The sequence below is a fragment of the Mustelus asterias genome, unplaced genomic scaffold, assembly GCF_964213995.1.
Source record: "Mustelus asterias unplaced genomic scaffold, sMusAst1.hap1.1 HAP1_SCAFFOLD_248, whole genome shotgun sequence".
Taxonomy (NCBI): Eukaryota; Metazoa; Chordata; class Chondrichthyes; order Carcharhiniformes; family Triakidae; genus Mustelus; species Mustelus asterias.
Genome location: NW_027590217.1, coordinates 376,828 through 396,476, shown reverse-complemented (window position 1 = coordinate 396,476; position 19,649 = coordinate 376,828). Strand labels below are relative to the sequence as shown.

General features: G+C 47.9%; 1 protein-coding gene across 1 annotated transcript; it reads left to right on the top strand.

The window, feature by feature from the left end:
- The first annotated feature begins 420 nt into the window (after positions 1 to 420).
- LOC144485926 (immunoglobulin gamma-1 heavy chain-like) lies at positions 421 to 18,997 on the top strand. The gene is given in 9 exon segments (XM_078203998.1): positions 421 to 522; positions 657 to 968; positions 1,613 to 1,666; positions 4,844 to 5,164; positions 8,077 to 8,376; positions 12,681 to 12,983; positions 13,074 to 13,391; positions 15,707 to 16,027; positions 18,274 to 18,997. Coding segments are annotated over 9 exon segments (2,358 nt in total). The 5' UTR covers positions 421 to 476; the 3' UTR covers positions 18,657 to 18,997.
- Positions 18,998 to 19,649: the final 652 nt, after the last annotated feature.

Here is a 19,649-nt window from a genome sequence, read left to right as displayed (position 1 = left end):
GGAGATCTCTGTACACTGACTGGTGTCTCTCAGCTCCCCCTCTCTCTCTCTCAGGGAGATATCTGTACAGTGACTGGTGTCTCTTAGTCCCCTCTTTGTCAGGGAGATATCTGTACACTGACTGTCTCTCAGTCCCTATCTCAGGTAGATATATATAGGTGCAGTCTCACAGGTTATCGGATCTATTCAAACTGTTTAACTTTGAAATAGATAGTAGAAAGTGTGACTGGATCTTGAAACTTATTATTGCTGCTGATCTGCCGCCTGTTGGATCAGTAAATAACTTGTTGAGGATTGAAATCTCTGCTGGAGGCGGGGACAGGAAGCTTCTGGTTTCAGTGGGTGGAGCTGCAGTTTGAGCTGTGCGACCCTCACTCACTCCACTTCCCTATTTAAACAGCACTGACTCCAGCTCCAAACAAAGTGGCTGTGAAGCAGCCGGTTTCTGGAGTGTCTGTGTCTGAATACACAGGACAATGGGGACTGCTCCTTATCTCTGTGTCCTTCTGTTCTGTCTGACAGGTGAGAGGTGCCGGGACTTTGTCCCCACACAGTCTGATTACTCAGGGATTCTTTTTATCCAACGTTTTTATTCATCTGTTTATCCAACGGGGTTTACTAAAGTCAACTCTCTTCTTTCTCTCTTTTATTAACAGGTGTCCGGTCTGATATCGTGCTGACCCAGCCCGAGTCTGTTGTGAAAAAGCCGGGGGAGTCAGTCAAACTGTCCTGTGCAGTCAGTGGGTTCAGCCTCAGTCAGTATGGCATACACTGGGTGAAACAGGTCACTGGGAAAGGGCTGGAGTGGTTACTGTACTATCGTTCAGAAAGTAGCAAGTATTTCGCGCCTGGAATTGAAGGTCGATTTACCCCGTCCAATGGCAGCACCATCTCTTACATAGAAATCACCAATCTGAGAGTGGACGACACCGCCATGTATTACTGTGCGAGAGGCCAGGGATACTGGGGTGACACAGTGAGAGAGATGGGGGAATCCTCCATTCAAAAACCTGCCACAGGAGAGCTATTTAAACTGGAGCTTTCGGGCGATATTACCGACCTTTATCTCATGGCCCGTGGATATAAATCAGATCCTGATTCAATAATCTGGGTGTGTGAACAACTTCCTTTGGAGATATTATTGGAAAGGAGGAAACCTCAGTGAGTAACAGCGAGAGGATGCTGAGCAATGAAAACTCCTTGTGGATCATCTCATCTTCCTGTAAAGTCCAGAAAGACCCTGATGCACCAGCAATCAAGCAAAGACTAGTTTGTACGCAAGAACAAATAGGCTTTTATTAGCAAAAGACTTGGAGCGCACCCATGCCGATGAACTGGTCCAGACTGAGGCAGGGGGGTGGGGAGCAGTCGCCTTTATACCTGGACGAGGGGGGGGAGGAGTCTCGGGTAGGGCCAGCAGGGATGTGTCCAGGCATGTCACATATATAGGGAATAAGCTAACAGTGGTTTACCACAGACCCCGAGTTTGATACCTGGTGTGTGGGGCACACACGGATACAGACTGAGGAGTTAATAAAGCTTCTGGCTGCTTGTCTGGGTCATTTTATTTTGGGCTGGATCTTATACCTGTGGTTTATGACCTGGGGTGAAGCACTGTGATCTCTTGACTACTGGGGGAGCGGAACCCTGGTGAAAGTGACTTCAGGTAAGACAAACTTCTCAATTCCTTTCTTATCCAACATTTATTTTCTTTAATTTGTGTTATTAGTGAATTTGATTGTTCAGTTGTAATGTGTGATTTACCTGAAATCAGTGAGATATTTCGAACAATGAAATGATTCTCTCTGAGAGAGCTGGATTTCTGTAGAGACAAGAACATACCCAGTAATTGGAGCTGAAATCTGATAACTGGATTTACTCTCAAAGGTTCAGATTTAACTCCACAGAATCGATTCTCAGAATCGAATAACGATTCCCGGATCTGTTTAGTGTGTTCTGCTTGATTCAGATTATAGTTTTCAGGACATTATGTTGGGGCAGGTTTGGTGATTTTGGATTTTCGGATATTTGCAGGTTGGGTTAGGATTTTGTTCTAATCTGAGTTCAAATATTTCATACAATTGTCTCATGATTTAATTGTTGGTGTCAGAGTGGTTTTAAATGTTATTTATTGCAGTTCAAACATTGCTGGTCAGAAGATTGGACACAATGTACAAACCAGCAAAGAATGGCGACCAGATTAATGAGAGGAAAAATAGAGAAAGAGCGAAAGCAAGCTGGAAATAGAAAAACAGATAATAAGCATTTCAAGAGATGAATAAAAAAAGAAATGAGTGAACAAAATGAACATTGGTCCGATAGAAAGTGATTCTGGGGAATTAATAATGGAAATTAAGTAGATGGCAGATGAAGTAGAACGAAGCAGAAAGGGTCGAGAGCTTCAAATTTTTAGGTGTCCAGATCACCAACAACCTGTCCTGGTCCCCCCCATGCCGACACTATAGTTAAGAAACCACACAAACACCTCTACTTTCTCAGAAGACTAAGGAAATTTGGCATGTCAGCTACGACTCTCACCAACTTTTACAGATGCACCATAGAAAGCATTCTTTCTGGTTGTATCACAGTTTGGTCTGGGGCTCCTGCTCTGCCCAAGACTGCAAGGAACTACAAAAGGTCATGAATGTAGCCCAATCCATCACGCAAGATCAACTTAGTGCGAGGTTGGTCCATTCAGAAGTCTTGACAGCAGCAGGGAAGAAGCTGTTCTTGAGTCGGTTGGTGCGTGACCTCAGACTTTTGTATCTTCTTCCCGATGGAAGAAGCTGGAAGAGAGAATGTCCGGGGTGTGGGGGGGGTCCTTAATTATGCCGGCTGCTTTTCCCCGAGGCAGCGGGAAGTGTAGACAGAGTCAGTGGTGGGAGGTTGGTTTGCGTGATGGATTGGGCTACATTCATGACCTTTTGTAGTTCCTTGCGGTCTTGGGCAGAGCAGGAGCCCCATACCGAGCTGTGATACAACCAGGAAGAATGCTTTCTATGGTGCATCTGTAAAAGATGGTGAGAGTCGGAGCTAACACGCCAAATTTCCTTAGTCTTCTGAGAAAGTAGAGGCGTTGGTGGGGCTTTCTTAACTATAGTGTCGGCATGGGGGGACCAGGACAGGTTGTTGGTGATCTGGACACCTAAAAACTTGAAGCTCTCGACCTTTTCTACTTCATCTTAATGACTTTGGTGGAGGGATTGAAGGAATGATGGCTAAATTTGTCAATGATCCAAAGATTTTTTGATTTGATTTGATTTATTCTTGTCATCTGTATTAACATACAGTGAAAAATATTGTTTCTTGTGCACTATACAGACAAAGCATACTATTCATAGAGAAGGAAATGAGAGAGTACAGAGTGTAGTGTTACAGTCATAGCTAAAGAGGACATAAGGAGGCTACAAAAGGATAAAGATGTTAAGTGAGTGGGCAAAGATATGGCAAAGAGAGTAGAATGTGGGAAAATGTGAAAATATCCTTCTTGGCAGGAAGAATGAAAAAGAAACACGGGACAGGATTTTCCACACAACCCACCTTGCATTTCGCGGAGGTAGCCTGCCATTGGCTGACGGTGGGACCTTCTGGTGCCGCCACTGCCAACGGGGTTTCCAGTTGAATGAAGCACTCACTGCTGTGAAACCCGCGGTGAGGGGTGTGACGTCAGCAGGACTGGACGATCCCACCAGCACGAGTGGTCGGAAAGTTCAGCCATTTTACTTTAATGGTGAGAGATTGCAGAGCTGTGAGACACAGAACAATCCGGTGTCCTAGTGTGTTGATCACAAGATGTTAGTCTGAAGGGACAGTGAGTAATTAGGAAAGCAACAGAATTTGATTGTTTGTTGTGCAGGGGGGAATTGAACATGAAGTTAGAGAGGTAATGGTTCAGTTATACGGGGCACTGGTTATTGGGGGTAGGCTGGGATGTGGGGTTGAGTTTAAAATTAGATGAGCCATGATTGTATTGAATGGCAGAGTGGGCTCGAAGCACCAAGTGACCTCTCTTGCTCCAAATTTATATGCTTGTACGCATTGTAATGGAAGGAGGAATGGAGGCACAGACTATTTTCTCAGTGGAAACATGCTTCGGAAATCAGAAACACAAAGGGACTTGGGAGTCCTTGTTCAAGATTCTCTTCAGGTTCACGTGCAGGTTCAGTCGGCAGTTAGGAAGGCAAATGCAATGTTAACGTTCATGTTGAGAGGGTGAGAATACAAGAGCAGGGATGTACTTCTGAGTCTGTATAAGGCTCTGGTCAGACCCCATTTGGAGTATTATGAGCAGTTTTGGGCCCCGTATCTAAGGAAGGATGTGCCGGCCTTGGAAAGGGTCCAGAGGAGGTTCACAAGAATGATCCCTGGAATGAAGAGCTTGTCGTATGAGGAACGGTTGAGGACTCTGGGTCTGTACTCGTTGGAGTTTAGAAGGATGAGGGGGGATCTTATTGAAACTTACAGGATACTGCGAGGCCTGGATAGAGTGGGCGTGGAGAGGATGTTTCCACTAGTAGGAAAAACTAGAACCAGAGGGCACAACCTCAGGCTAAAGGGACGATCCTTTAAAACAGAGATGAAGAGGAATTTCTTCAGTCAGAGAGTGGTGAATCTGTGGAACTCTTTGCCACAGAAGGCTGTGGAGGCCGGGTCATTGAGTGTCTTTAAGGCAGATAGATAGGTTCTTGATTAATAAGGGGATTGGGGGTGATGGGGAAAAGGCAGGAGAATGGGGATGAATGGCGGAACAGACTCAATGGGCCGAGTGGCCTAATTCTGCTCCTATATCTTATGGTCTTATTTGTTTACTGAGCTTATCTGTGTACATCTATTTACTTTTCAGATGTCCAGGTCACACCATCAGTTTACATCTCCAGCCCTTTCTGTGAGACAAGCTCCAACCAAGATGAAATCAGCCTGCTCTGTCTGGTCAAGGACTTTCAGCCTGAGAGCATCAGTCAGACATGGTCCAGTAGCAGCGGAAACATCAATACTGGAATCATAAAGTATCCGGCGACCTTGGGGCAAAACATGAAATATACGATGAGCAGTGTGCTCAAAGTCTCTGCGTCGGATTGGAATACCAATCGGGCCTACCACTGCAAGGCGGGCTACGACCCCAACGCAATGGTGGCAGCTCAGATCCAAAAACCTCAACCTAAACGTTAGTACTTAGTATTTACCATTGAGAACCAAACTGCTATCAGGAGATGACATTAGAATAGGAACCTTTGGCAACCAATGTAGGAGGTTGTCACAAATAGAACCTGAATGAATTCTTATACTCGATCCCTGTCCGCCAACTGTGCTACTGCTAACACAACAAAGCACAATCCAAATGGATTCTTATGTCCATTTATCCATTTAGGAGGTTCACTTGATTGATTCCAGAGATGAGGGGTTTGTCGTGTGAAGAGAGATCGAACAGTTTAGGCCTCTACTCTCTGGAATTTAGAAGAATGAGGGGAGATCAAATTGAGGTCTACAAGATGATAAAGGGCATGGATAAAGTAGATGTGGAGCGGATGCTTCCTCTTGTGGGGCATTCTAGGACAAGAGGTCATCGTCTTAGGATAAGGGGCAGCTGATTTAAAACAGAGTTGGAGGAGAAACGGCTTCTCCCAAAGGGTTGTGAGTCTGTGGAATTCGCTATCCCAGAGTGCGGTGGATGCTGGGGCAGTGAGTCAATTTAAGGAGGAGTTAGACTGATTTTTAATTGGTAATGGGTTGAAGGGTTATGCGGAGAAGGCAGGAAAATGGGGATGAGGAGCGTATCAGTCACGATCGAATGGCGGAGCGGACTCAATGGGCCGAATGGCCTAATTCTACTCCTATATCTTATGAACTTGTGGGACCATTTACTCCACCTCTGTCTGCTAGCAGTGCTGCTGGTGACTAAACAAAGCTCAGTGAGAAACCAGACCAAATTGGACAATGGCCGGGAAACAATGTAGACGCCTGAGATATCACGTGCTCAATATTCAGTTCTATGGAAGCCAGTGAAGCTGGATATTGGGGTTGGAGTACAACAGGTGAATGATGCCATAATGCCCGCACTGTGTTTTAACTCCAGTCCAATTTTAGAGCCTCCCCAGCCCTCTGCCCCAACTCGCTGTAAGATCCTGAGTCTTAAAATCATACAGGACAGAGGAAGGCCATTCAATCCACCATACCAATCCAGCATTATCTGAGATCGCAATTTAGTCCCACTCCCCTCCTCATTCCACATATCCCAGGAAATTTTCCACCTTCCAAGAAATTACCCAATCCCCTTTTGAAAATTTCAACCTTATTTCTTGAAGATGCTTCCTTTCAGGCAGTGCAGTCCAGATGCAAACAGAGGAGCTGTGTTGAGAAAGAACAGCCTCCTCATGCCTACCTGGGTTTATTCGATAAATTACCTTACATCTGTCACGACCAATCCTCCTGCCAATGGAAATAGCTTCTCTCCATCTCCCCCTGTGCATGGATACAGGGGAGACGATGGCCTAGTGGTATTATCACTATCGTCACCCATGTACAATCTACGCTGTCCTGGGATTACCACCCAATTAATCTCCTTCCACAGCCCATGTACAATCTACACTGTCCTGGGATTACCACCCAATTAATCTCCTTCCACAGCCCATGTACAATCTACACTGTCCTGGGATTACCACCCAATTAATCTCCTTCCACAGCCCATGTACAATCTACACTGTCCTGGGATTACCACCCAATTAATCTCCTTCCACAGCCCATGTACAATCTACACTGTCCTGGGATTACCACCCAATTAATCTCCTTCCACAGCCCATGTACAATCTACACTGTCCTGGGATTACCACCCAATTAATCTCCTTCCACAGCCCATGTACAATCTACACTGTCCTGGGATTACCACCCAATTAATCTCCTTCCACAGCCCATGTACAATCTACACTGTCCTGGGATTACCACCCAATTAATCTCCTTCCACAGCCCATGTACAATCTACACTGTCCTGGGAGGCGATGGCCTGGTGCTATTATGGCTAGATGATTGATCCAGAAACACAGCTAATGTTTTGGGGACCCGGGTTCAAATCCTGCCATGGCAGCTGGTGGAATTTGAATTCAATAAAAAAAATCTGGAATTAAGAATTGACTGATGACCATGAAACCATTGTCGATTGTTGGAAAAACCCCATCTGGTTCACTCATGGCCTTTAGGGAAGGAAATCTGTCGTCCTTACCGAGTCTGGCCTACACGTGAGTCCAGAGCCACAGCAATGTGGTTGACTCTCAATTGCCCTCTGGATGGGCAGTAAATGCTGCCAGCCAGGGCGCACATGGCCCATGAAGGAATAAAAAAAATACATGAATAGGTAGAGGCCAGTCAGCTCCTTCAGTCTGCTTCATCATCAGTGAAGATCAGGACTGATTTACACCCCAACTTCCATTTGCTTTGCTCGGTATCCACTTGGCAGACCCCAGGTATACTGCCAGCTCACCCAATCCCAGCATCCTTTAACAGTCACGGTTCTTCTCATCATGTCAACATGCTCACGGGAAAGTCAACATCATCATTGGAAGGGGCTGTTTTTGGGATGGTTCCTTTCGATGTTGAGGGAATTGAATGTGTCTTGTCTACAAGGCGAAGTCTACAAGATTAGGAGGGGCATGGACAGAGTGGATAGTCAGAAGCTTTTTCCCAGGGTGGAAGAGTCAATTACTAGGGGGCACAGGTTTAAGGTGCGAGGGGCAAGGTTTAAAGGAGATGTATGAGGCAAGACTTTTACACAGAGGATGGCCGGGGCGGGGAGGGGGGGCGGGGGGGGGGGGGTGTTGGGGGTGCTTGGAACTCACTGCTGGGGGAGGTAGTGGAAGTAAATACGAGAGTGAGTTTTAAGGGGCGTCTGGACAAATACATGAATAGGATGGGAATAGAGGGATACGGTCCCAGGAAGGGTAGGGGGTTTTAGCTCAGACGGGCAGCATGGTCGGTGCAGGCTTGGAGGGCCGAAGGGCCTGTTCCTGTGCTGTAATTTTCTTTGTTCTTTGTTCTTGTCTCTGGCCAAAATAATCGTGTAATCTGTAATATTGCAATATTCCACAGCCCCCAAGATCATCCCACTGGTTCCATCCCTGGAGACTGTCTACAACCAAACTACTGCCGTCCTGGGATGTGTGATATCCGGATTCTATCCCAACAGCGTACAGGTTTCCTGGACTAAAGCCGGACAAGTCCAAGTCGATGTTTTATTACCTTCCAAACAGAGACCCGGCGATACATTCAAAACGGTCTCTTACCTGACAGTCCCTGTGGCGGATTGGAAGAGAGGAGATGTCTACGTTTGTCAAGTGACCCACACACCTTCGAACTTCAACCGCGGGATCAGCTTGAGATACCGAGAGGGTAAGTGGTGTCTGAGAGAGGAAAGGAATATCCCGTCAGTAATTCAGACTTGTGTTCACTTCATGGGCAAAGACTCTCCCTCAATTCAGAATCACTGTCCCCAGTAACAACCCTGCAGTGAGAGGTGAAATGTTTAGTGTTTGGTGTTTTGACATTTAACTGACACTGAAGGGGAGTAATTTGAAGGGAATGCAGGAAGCAGAGGGAAACTGCTGGAATTGGGTCACTGTCTGTTTCCCAGCCTTATCCAATGGGACTCTCTGTGACTCGAAATGAAAATGGGGCTGGGTGTGAAGTGGTTCACCTGATAACATCCCATCTGATACCCAACACATCGAATCCCATCCACAGTTCAAATCAGCTCCCAGCGTTTCCTTTTCTACTGCCTCCCAAACGCTGCGTCATCCAAGAAACCTTTCCAGTTTTGCGTTTGAAGGAATTGCCGGGATTGGCCTCACCATCTCCTGAGCCTGCTCCAGAAATCACCCAACTGACTGCTCATCGATTCATTCCCCACATTTTCCTTTTCGATAGAACTCCCCCCCCCCACCACTTGCTTTTATCAGACGTGGTAGAGTAGAAGAGCAAGGAGGTCATGTTGGAGCCGTACAGAGCGTTGGTGAGGCCACAGCTGGAGGACTGTGTGCAGTTCTGGCCACCTCACTATAGGAAGGATTGATCGCACTGGAGGGGGTGCAGAGGAGGTTCACCAGGATGCTGCCTGGGAATGGAGTATTTGAACTATAAGGAGAGACTGGATAAGCTTGGATCACTTTCTTTAGGGCAGAGAAGGCTGAGGGGGACATGATTGAGGTGGATAAGATTATGAGGGCTTTGGATAGGGTGAGTAGGGAGTAGCTGTTCCTCTGGGTTGAGGAGTCAATCATTCCTGCATTCTCCCCGTATCCCTTCAACCCATTACCAATTAAAAATCAGTCTAACGCCTCCTTAAATTTACTCACTGTCCCAGCATCCACTGCACTTTGGGGTAGCGAATTCCACAGATTCACAATCCTTTGGGAGAAGTCAGTTCTCCTCAACTCTGTTTTAAATTTGCTGCCCCTTATCCTAAGACTCTGACCTTTCGTCCCAGAATGTCCCACACGAGGAAGCGTCCTCTCCACGTCTACTTCATCCATACCTTTTATCATCTTGTACACCTCATTGTGATCTTCCCTCATTCTTCGACATTCCAGAGAGTATCGGCCTAAACTGCTCGATCTCTCTTCGTACGACAAACCCCTCATCCCTCAATCAGGAGGGAGCAGAGTTTTAGAGTGAGGGGTAGGAGATTCAGAGGGGATTTGAGAAAAGAAAATCACGCAGGAGTTGGTGGGAATCTGGAATGCGCTGCCTGGGAAGGTAGTGGAGGCTGGAAACCTTACAACCTTTTAAAGATATTTGGATGGGCATTTGAAACATCATGGGTGGGATTTTCCAGCCACGCCCGCCCCAAACCGGAGACCCCCCACCTGAGTCAATAGACCTTTGCGTGGTCAACCCCGCGCACCGCCCCCCCCCCCCCCCCCACACCTCGCTATGATTCCCTTGGTGGGCGGGAGGGGTGAATTCCTCCCCATAACGTTCAAGGATATGGAGAAGTGCTGGAAAATGGGATTAGCGCATGTTTACTGGTGATTATTGTTGGTGCAGACTCGATGGGCTGAAAGGCCTTTTCTGCGCTGTATGACTCTCTGACCGCACCCCCCTCCCCCCTCGAAGCTCAGGTCAATTTCCTCTGACCGTTCTGGACAAGGTGAGTCGGCTTTTCAACATCAACATGATCCGGACCCTTTCGGATCCTGAAAAGGCAGGACTGAGCTGAGTTCCGGGGCCGTGTGGTTCTCCCACTTTCCCGGCACACGGGAGGGGGAGTGAAAATGTGTAAGGCTTAATCTGCAACTCTTCCAACTCCAGGTGGAAATGATGTTCGCACTTGTGCTGGGTGTATGCCGAATATTGTTTACAAGACTAACCTCAATGTGACCCTCAAAAATGGCGACAAGCTCCAATTTAACTGTCGCCCTCAAATTTGTTCAATAAAGCATTGACTGTGAATGGAATTGGCTGCTGGATGTTATTAAGAACCATCCAGGAGGTTCAGATCCAGCCCATGGTGTCTGTCAGAATGAAAGTGTCAACAATGCAACAAGCAACAGCGATAGTTTGGGTTCCCCCCCCCCCACCCAACACACTCCTGAACTGTGAGGAGGATGCAGAGATCCTTCAGCATGATCTGGACAGGTTGGCTGAGTGGGCTAATCAGTGGCAGATGCAGTGTAATTTGGATAAGTGTGAGGATATTCACTTGGGAAGCAAAAACAAGGAGGCAGATTACTACCCGAATGGCTGTAAATTGGGAGAGGGGAGTGTGCAGAGGGACCTGGGTGTCCTTGTGCACCAGTCGCTGAAGGTAAGCATGCAGGTGCAGCAGGGGGTAAAGAAGGCAAATGGTATGTTGGCCTTCATTGCGAGAGGTTTCGAGTACAGGAGCAGGGATGTGCTATTGCAATTATACAGAGCCTTGGTGAGGCCACACCTAGAGTATTGTGTGCAGTTTTGGTCTCCTTTTCTGTGGAAGGATGTTCTTGCTCTCGAGGGAGTGCAGCGAAGGGTTACCAGGCTGATCCCGGGGATGGCGGGACTGACGTACGAGGAGAGATTGACTAGATTAGGATTGTTTTCGCTGGAGTTCAGAAGAATGACGGGGGGGGGGGGATCTCATAGAGACTTGTAAAATTCTAACAGGACTAGACAGTAGATGCAGGGAGGATGTTCCCGATGGTGGGAGTGTCCAGAACCAGGGCTCACAGTCTGAGTATTCGGGGTAGACCATTCAGGAAGGAGGTGAGGAGACATTTCTTCACCCAGAGAGTGGTGAGCCTGTGGAATTCATTCCCACAGGAAGTAGTTGATGCCAAAACATTGAATGTATTCAAGAGGCGGCTGGATGTAGCACTTGGGGTGAACAGGATCGAAGATTCTGGGGAGAAAGCAGAATTAGGCTGTTGAGTTGGACAGTCAGCTATGATGGTGATGAATGGCGGAGCAGGCTTGAAGGGCTGAATGGCCTCCTCCTGCTCCTATCTTCTATGTTTCTAATCTAAATGGTCATTTTCTTGTGAAATGCTCCAGGTCAGATTGAATAGGAACCTGACCCCAGCGCCTGACCATTGTCTCTCAAAGTCTGTCAAGAATTAGAAGCACGTTTGTCACCCAGAGAGACGGTAAGGTTGGGATCTGGTGGGTTGGGCCTCGTTGATCCAGTAGAATGGTGTGATTGGCTCCTCCAATGGTGTTGGCCCTGTGGCAAATCGGTGATTCAGGACACAAGGATTTAACTGGTGCCCTGCGCTATCTGCGCAGTTTTAGATTAAATTCTGGGTTGCAGAAACGGAAACAGTTCCCTTCACTCCTGCAATCCTGGAGACTAATATCAGTCAATGACAGAAACTCAATCTTCACAGGAAACCAAGTTGGGGAAGACCACAAGACATAGGAGCAGAATGAGGCCACTCGGCCCATTGAGTCTTCTCCGCCATTCAATCATGGCTGATATTTTTCTCATCCCCACTCTCCTGCCTTTTCCCCATAACCCCCTGATCCCTTATTAATGAAGACCCTATCTATCGCTGTCTCAATGACCCGGCCTCCACAGCCTTCTGCGGCAAAGAGTTCCACAGATTCACCACTCTCTGGCTGAAGAAATTCCTCCTCATCTCTGTTTTAAAGGATCGTCCCTTTAGCCTGAGGTTGTGCCCTCTGGTTCTAGTTTTTCCTACTAGTGGAAACATCCTCTCCACGTCCACTCTATCCAGGCCTCGCAGTATCCTGTAAGTTTTACTAAGATCCCTCCCCTCATCCTTCTAAACTCCAACGAGTACAGACCCAGAGTCCTCAACCGTTCCTCATACGACAAGCTCTTCATTCCAGGGATCATTCTTATGAAGCTCCTCTGGACCCTTTCCAAGGCCAGCACATCCTTCCTTAGATACGGGGCCCAAAACTGCTCACAATACTCCAAATCGGGCCTGACCAGACTCTTATACAGACTCAGCAGTCCATCCCTGCCCTTGTATTCTAGCCCTCTCGACATGAATGCTAACATTGCATTTGCCTTCCTAACTGTTGACTGAACCTGCACGTTAACCTCAAGAGAATCTTGAACAAGGACTCCCAAGTCTCTTTGTGTTTGGAATTGGAAGCCCCATCTCTCCACAGATGCTGTCAGACCTGCTGAGTTTCTCCAGCATTTTCTGTTTTTGTTTCAATTTCTCTGAACTTTTCCCCTTTCCCATTCCCAGAAATGTCTGTCTTGATCCAAAATCCTTCCATCAGAGAGGTTTGGATGAACAAGACGGCTACCCTGGAGTGCTCAGTCGTCTGTTCTGATCCGAGCCCAATCCAGATCCTCTGGGAAGTGAGCGACAAGAGGAGAAGTGACGGAGTTTTGACTCGTCCGCCCACAGGGGAAGGGAGCCTGCACATTATCGTCAGCCAACTTCGAACCAGTGCAGAGGAGTGGGAGAGCGGGGTGGAGTTTGTGTGCTCCGTCCACGGTGCTGCCTCGTCTGCACCGGTGTCGAAACGGATAAGCAGAGCAAAAGGTGGGCAAACATTCAGAAATTAATCATCTGACTTTGGTAAGCTTGAGGGGGAAAAGTTTAACACTTCCATTGTTTACCCATTTGTTCCAGTGAAGCCAAAAAGTCCCACAGTTAGACTGCTGCCCCCAACAGAAGAAGAGATGAAGAGTAAGAACACAGCCACACTCGAGTGTTTGATCACTGGATTCTACCCAGACCTCGTGAATGTCACCTGGGAGAAAGATGGTGTTCTCATCTCCTCCAAGACTCGTGCTGGGCTCACCGCTCTGGAGCAGACAGAGACATTCAGTGTCAGGCACTACCTGACTGTGAGTACAGTGGAGTGGAGGAAAGGCTCAGCTTTCACCTGCGCTGTGTCTCACCCACCCTCCCACTCCAACGGCAACGAGACAGTGAAGAACATCCAAGGTATGACCCTGGGGCTCCAACTCCAAAATTAACACTGTTTATCCCTGAAGCTTTAAACTCTGTGAGGGTCAGGAAGTTTAACACGGACAATGTCCGCGTGTTTATGCAGTGGGTGTTTGCGTGGGCCAGTCATCCAGAGGCCTGAACACAGAAAGAAACAATCGCATGAATGTTGTACTTTTCACATCCTCATGATGTTCCAATGTGTTTCACGACCAGTAAAGTACTTTCCATCAGGTGGAGACACAGCTTCAAGGCAAGGAAAATGTCAGCTAATTTGCCGAGAGAAATTTGATTTGATTTGATTTATTATTGTCACATGTCTTGGTATACAGTGAAAAGTATTGTTCCTTGCACACTGCACAGACAAAGCAGACTGTTCATAGAGAAGGAAAGGAGAGAGTGCAGGATGTAGTGTTACAGTCATAACTAGGGTGGAAAGAAAGATCAACTTAATGTGAGGTAGGTCCATTCGAAAGTCCAACAGCAGCAGAGAAGAAGCTGTTCTTGAGACAGTTGGTACGTGACCTCAGACTTTTGTATCTTTTTCCCAATGGAAGAAGGTGGAAAAGAGAATGTCCGGGATGCATGGGGTCCTTAATTATGCTGGCTGCTTTGCCGAGGCAGTGGGAAGTGTAGACAGAGTCAATGGATGGGAGGCTGGTTTACGTGATGGATTGGGCTACATTCACGACCCTTTTGTAATTCCTTGCGGTCTTGGGCAGAGCAGGAACCATACCAAGCTGTGATACAACCAGAAAGAATGCTTTCTATGGTGCATCTGTAAAAGTTGGTGAGAGTCGGGGCTGACACGCCAACATCGCAATATGGCGATCAGGTAATCTGCTAAATATTGACTACTTTCCCCTTCTTCAAAACCCTGACAATCGGATCTGTTTCTTCAGCCTGAGAAGGGGCCTTGGTTTCAGGTCTCTTTCTGAAAGATGGCACTGCAAACAGTGCAGAGTTCCCTCAGTACTGGTTGGCCATTCTTGCTCATGTACTCAAGTATCTGTCATGGGGCTTGAACATGCAGCAATGTAGAGGAGGCAGCCCGGCTAACGCGCCAAGGTTGACACAGCCAATTAATGATCCAGAGGACTAAGTTCAAATCCAAGACAGCTTGAGAATCTGAATTCGGTTTTAGAAAGCAAAAATTGGAAATTAAACGCTGGCATCAGTAAACCAGAAGCTGTTATATTGTCGTTAAAAACCCAACCGGTTTGTTAATGTTCCTTTCAGGAAGGATTATAGATTAGAATCCCTACAGCACAGAAGGAGGCACTTGGAATATAGTGTTCAATTCTGGTCGCCACACTACCAGAAGGATGTGGAGGCTTTGGAGAGGGGACAGAAAAGATTTACCAGGATGTTGCCTGGTATGGAGGGCATTAATTATGAGGAGAGGCTGGAGAAACTTGGTTTGCTCTCACTGGAATGACGGAGGTTGAGGGGCGACCTGATAGAAGTCTACAAGATTATGAGAGGCATGGACAGAGTGGATAGTCAGAAGCTATTTCCCCAGGGTGGAAGAGTCAATTACTAGGGGGCACAGGTTTAAGGTGCGAGGGGCAAGGTTGAAAGGAGATGTACGAGGCAGTTTTTACACAGAGGGTGGGTGGGTGCCTGGAACTCACTGCCGGGGGAGGGAGTGGAAGCAGATACGATCGTGACTTTTAAGGGGCATCTTGACAAATACATGAATAGGATGGGAACGGAGGGATATGGTCCCCGGAAGGGTAGGGGGTTTTATTTCAGTCGGGGCACCATGGTCGGTGCAGGCGTGGAGGGCCAAAGGGCCTGTTCCTGTGCTGTAATGTTCTTTGTTCTTTGAGGCCATTCGGCCCATCGAGTCTATACCGACCACAATCCCACCCAGGCCCCATTCCTGTAACCCCACATATTTACCCTGCTGATCCCCCTAACACGAAGGTCAATTTAGCACGGCCAACCCACCTAGCCAGCACGTCTTTGGACTGCGGGAGGAAACCGGAGCACCCGGAGGAAACCCACGTAGGCACGGGGAGAACGTGCAGACTCCACACAGTGACCGGAGGCCGGATTTGAACCTGGGTCCCTGGCGCTGTGAGGCAGCAGTGCTAACCACTGCGCCGCTGTGCCTACTGCCCTGACCCTGTCTGCCTCAGATGTGGCTCCAGGCATAAACCAATGTGGTTGCCTCATAAGTGCCCTGTGAAAGAGCCCTGTGAGCCACTATTGTACCTGTGACGCCAGGCATGAAACGCCGGCCTTGCAAAGCCACGTCCACATCCCATTGGGGAATCATGAAATAATCATTGTAATTTCTCACCCAGGTGAGTGTTTGGACACTGGGATCTCAGTCACCTTAAGGAAGCCTCCTTTCGAAGAGATCTGGAGAAACAGGACGGCCACTATTCTTTGTGAGATACTGCATGGTGATTTGGAGGAAGCCAGGGTGACCTGGCTGGTGGATGGAATTGAGAGAGTAGATGGAGTGAAGACTCAGAGTCCCAAGAGAAATGGAGACAGAGACGTGATCTTCAGCAGTCTGATGGTCCCTGCCGCAGAGTGGGAGAGCGGGGTCAAGTATTTGTGTTCGGTGGAGGACAAGAGTTTGCCCACGCCGGGGAAGAGGTCAATCAGGAAAGCCCAAGGTACGTGTGGATGGAATTAGTCATAGAGTTTGAGGGTAATACACATCTGGCATGTGGGAGTCTTTTAAGGAACAGTTGTTAGGGCTGCAGGATAGGCATGTGCCTGTAAAAAAGGATAGGAAGGGTAGGATTCGAGAACCGTGGATAACCAGGGAAATTGAGGGACTGGTCAAAAAGAAAAGAGTGGCGTACGTTAGGCCCCAGGCAGCTAAAAACGGAGGGAGCTCTGGAGGAATACAAAGAAAGTAGGAAAGAATTCAAACGAGGAATTAGAAGGGCAAAAAGGGGTCACAAAATGTCCTTGGCAGACAGGATTAAGGAGAATCCCAAGGCATTTTATTCATACGTTAGGAACAAAAGGGTTGTCAGGGAAAAAATTGGACCTCTCAGGGACAAAAGTGGGGAATTATGCTTCGAGCCCAAAGAAGTAGGGGAGATCCTAAATGAATACTTTGTGTCGGTATTCACAAAGGAGGGATGTGTTGGCTGGGAGTGTCTCGGAGGGGAGTGTTGACCCGTTAGAGAAAATCTCCATTACAAGGGAGGAAGTGTTAGGTCTTTGAGGGAATATAAAGACTGACAAATCCCCAGGGCCTGATGGAATCTATCCAAGGCTGCTCAGGGAGACGAGAGATGAAATCGCTGGGCCTCTGACGCAAATCTTTGTCTCGTCACTGGACACAGGTGAGGTCCCAGAGGATTGGAGGATAGCTAATGTGGTAGGAAGGATAACCCGGGAAATTATAGGCCGGTGAGCTTGACGTCCGTGGTAGGGAAGTTGTTGGAGAGGATTCTTAGAGATAGGATGTATGCGCATTTAGAAAGGAATAAACTCATTAACGATAGTCAGCATGGTTTTGTGAGAGGGAGGTCATGCCTCACTAACCTGGTGGAGTTTTTTGAAGAAGTGACTAGAATGGTTGACGAGGGAAGGGCTGTGGATGTCGTCTATATGGACTTTAGTAAGGCATTTGATAAAGTCCCTCATGGTAGGTTGGTGCAAAAGGTTGGATCTCATGGCATAAAGGGGGAGGTGGCTAGATGGGTGGAGAACTGGCTTGGTCATAGAAGACAGAGGGTGGTAGTGGAAGGGTCTTTTTCCGGCTGGATGCCTGTGACTAGTGGTGTTCCGCAGGGCTCTGTATTGGGATCTCTGCTGTTTGTGATTTATATAAACGATCTGGAAGAAGGTGTAACTGGGGTGATCAGCAAGTTTGCGGACGACACGAAAATGGCTGGACTTGCAGACAGTGAGGAACATTGTCAGAGGTTACAGAAGGATATAGATAGGCTGGAAATTTGGGCAAAGAAATGGCAGATGGAGTTCAATCCAGATAAATGCGAAGTGATGCATTTTGGTAGAACTAATGTACGGGGGAGCTATACGATAAATGGCAGAACCATTAAGGGTATAGATACGCAGAGGGACCTGGGTGTGCAAGTCCACAGATCCTTGAAGGTGACGTCACAGGTGGAGAAGGTAGTGAATAAGGCATATGGCATGCTTGCCTTTTTAGGACGGGGCATAGAGTTTAAAAGTTGGGGTCTGATGTTGCGGTTGTATAGAACGTTGGTTCGGCCGCATTTGGAATACTGCGCCCAGTTCTGGTCACCACACTACCGGAAAGACGTGGAGGCTTTAGAGAGAGTAAAGAGGAGGTTTACCAGGATGTTGCCTGGTATGGAAGGGCTTAGTTATGAGGAGAGATTGGGTAAAATGAGGTTGTTCTCACTGGAAAGACGGAGGATGAGGGGTGACCTAATAGAGGTGTATAAAATTATGAAAGGCATAGATAGGGTGAATGGTGGGAAGCTTTTTCCCAGGTTGGTGGTGACGTTCACGAGGGGTCATAGGTTCAAGGTGAGGCGGAGGAGGTTTAACATGGATATCAGAAGGATGTATTTTACGCAGAGGGTGGTGGCGGCCTGGAATGCGCTGCCAGGCAAGGTGGTGGAGGCGGACACACTGGGAACGTTTAAGACTTATCTGGATAGCCACATGAACGGAGTGGGAATGGAGGGATACAAAAGAATGGTCTAGTTTGGACCAGGGAGCGGTGCGGGTTTGGAGGGCCGAAGGGCCTGTTCCTGTGCTGTATGGTTCTTTGTTTAGAGTCATAGAGGTTTACAGCATGGAAACCCGCTGTGCGACCGTGCCGCCCTGTCTCCCTCACCCGGTTTGCGTCAGTGGGTAAATACAAGATGAGAGAAAGACTCAGTCTAACCTATGTTGTCTCTTTTTCCAGTTGAGGTTAAGACTCAGCCTCAAGTCTACCTCCTTCCCCCTTCGTCGGATGAGATGGAGACGGATCAGACTGCGACCCTGGTGTGCCTGGTGACCGGATTCTCCCCCGCAGAAATCTACCTGGCCTGGATGGCCAACGACACTCTCCTGAAATCAGGATTCGTGAACCAGCCGGTGACCGAGGACGGCCGCAGCGGCTGGAACTCGGGCAGTCAGCTGACAGTCTCTGCGGACGAGTGGAACAGCGGCACCACTTACTCCTGTGTGGTGGGACATGAGTCAGTCACAACAAACCTGTTCAGGAGCATTAATAAATCTCACAGCAAACCCACCCTGGTCAATGTGTCACTTGTCCTGACCGAGAGCTATAAATCCTGCTCATAACATCTGGCGATTTAATCAGCCATTTATATAATCCTTGTGAATGGATGGTTAACGCAGCCAGAGGATTGTTGTGATCACAAGAACATCTCTCTTCTGGTGACAGGTCACAGAAAACGGCAACAAAATCTGACCTTGCTCAATAATTGAGAAAAAAAAACTATTTGGTGATTGAATCAGACACCGAACGTCCTTTTCTCCAAATGTCTGAAGGTCCTGAGTTCCCTTTGCAATATTTTTCTGCTGCGTTTGATCGAGTGTGAAAGCTGTCTGAGATCCCACAAAGGGTTAATTGTATGTGGCAAAATGTCAATGTCCTGATCCAGTTTCAATAAACGTGATGTGAAAAGGTTTCAGTTTTGAGTCTTCATCGTTGGTGCGTTTTCAGAAACAGTAAATGAGTCAAACTTAAAGTTTATTTATGAGTGTCACAAGTAGGCTGACATTAACACTGCAATGAAGTTATTGTGAAAGTCCCCTGGTCGCCACACTCCAGTGCATGTTTGGGTACGCTGAGGGAGAATTTAGCATGGCCAATGCACCTAACCAGCGCGTGTTTTGGACTGTGGGAGGAAACCGGAGCACCCGGAGGAAACCCACGCAGACACGGGGAGAACATGCAGACAGTGACCCAAGCTGGGAATCGAACCCGGGTCCCCGGCGCTGTGAGGTAGCAGTGCTAACCCCTGTGCCGCCCTAACTTAAGACATGAGGTGTGGTGTGTAACGTGCTTGCGACCAGCAGAGTCCTTGGACCTGAGGTTTTCAATTTTCCCATTGGGATTTCCTCACTTCAAGTCTGGGTTTATTGTGCACTGATTAATCGGAGACCAGTTGCGATGAATGGCCCACAACAGGGCGGCACGGTGGCACAGCGGTGAGCACTGCTGCCTCGCAGCGCTAGGGACCTGGGTTCAATCCCCAGCTTGGGTCACTGTCTGTGCGGAGTCTGCACGTTCTCCCCGTGTCTGCGTGGGTTTCCTCCGGGTGCTCCGGT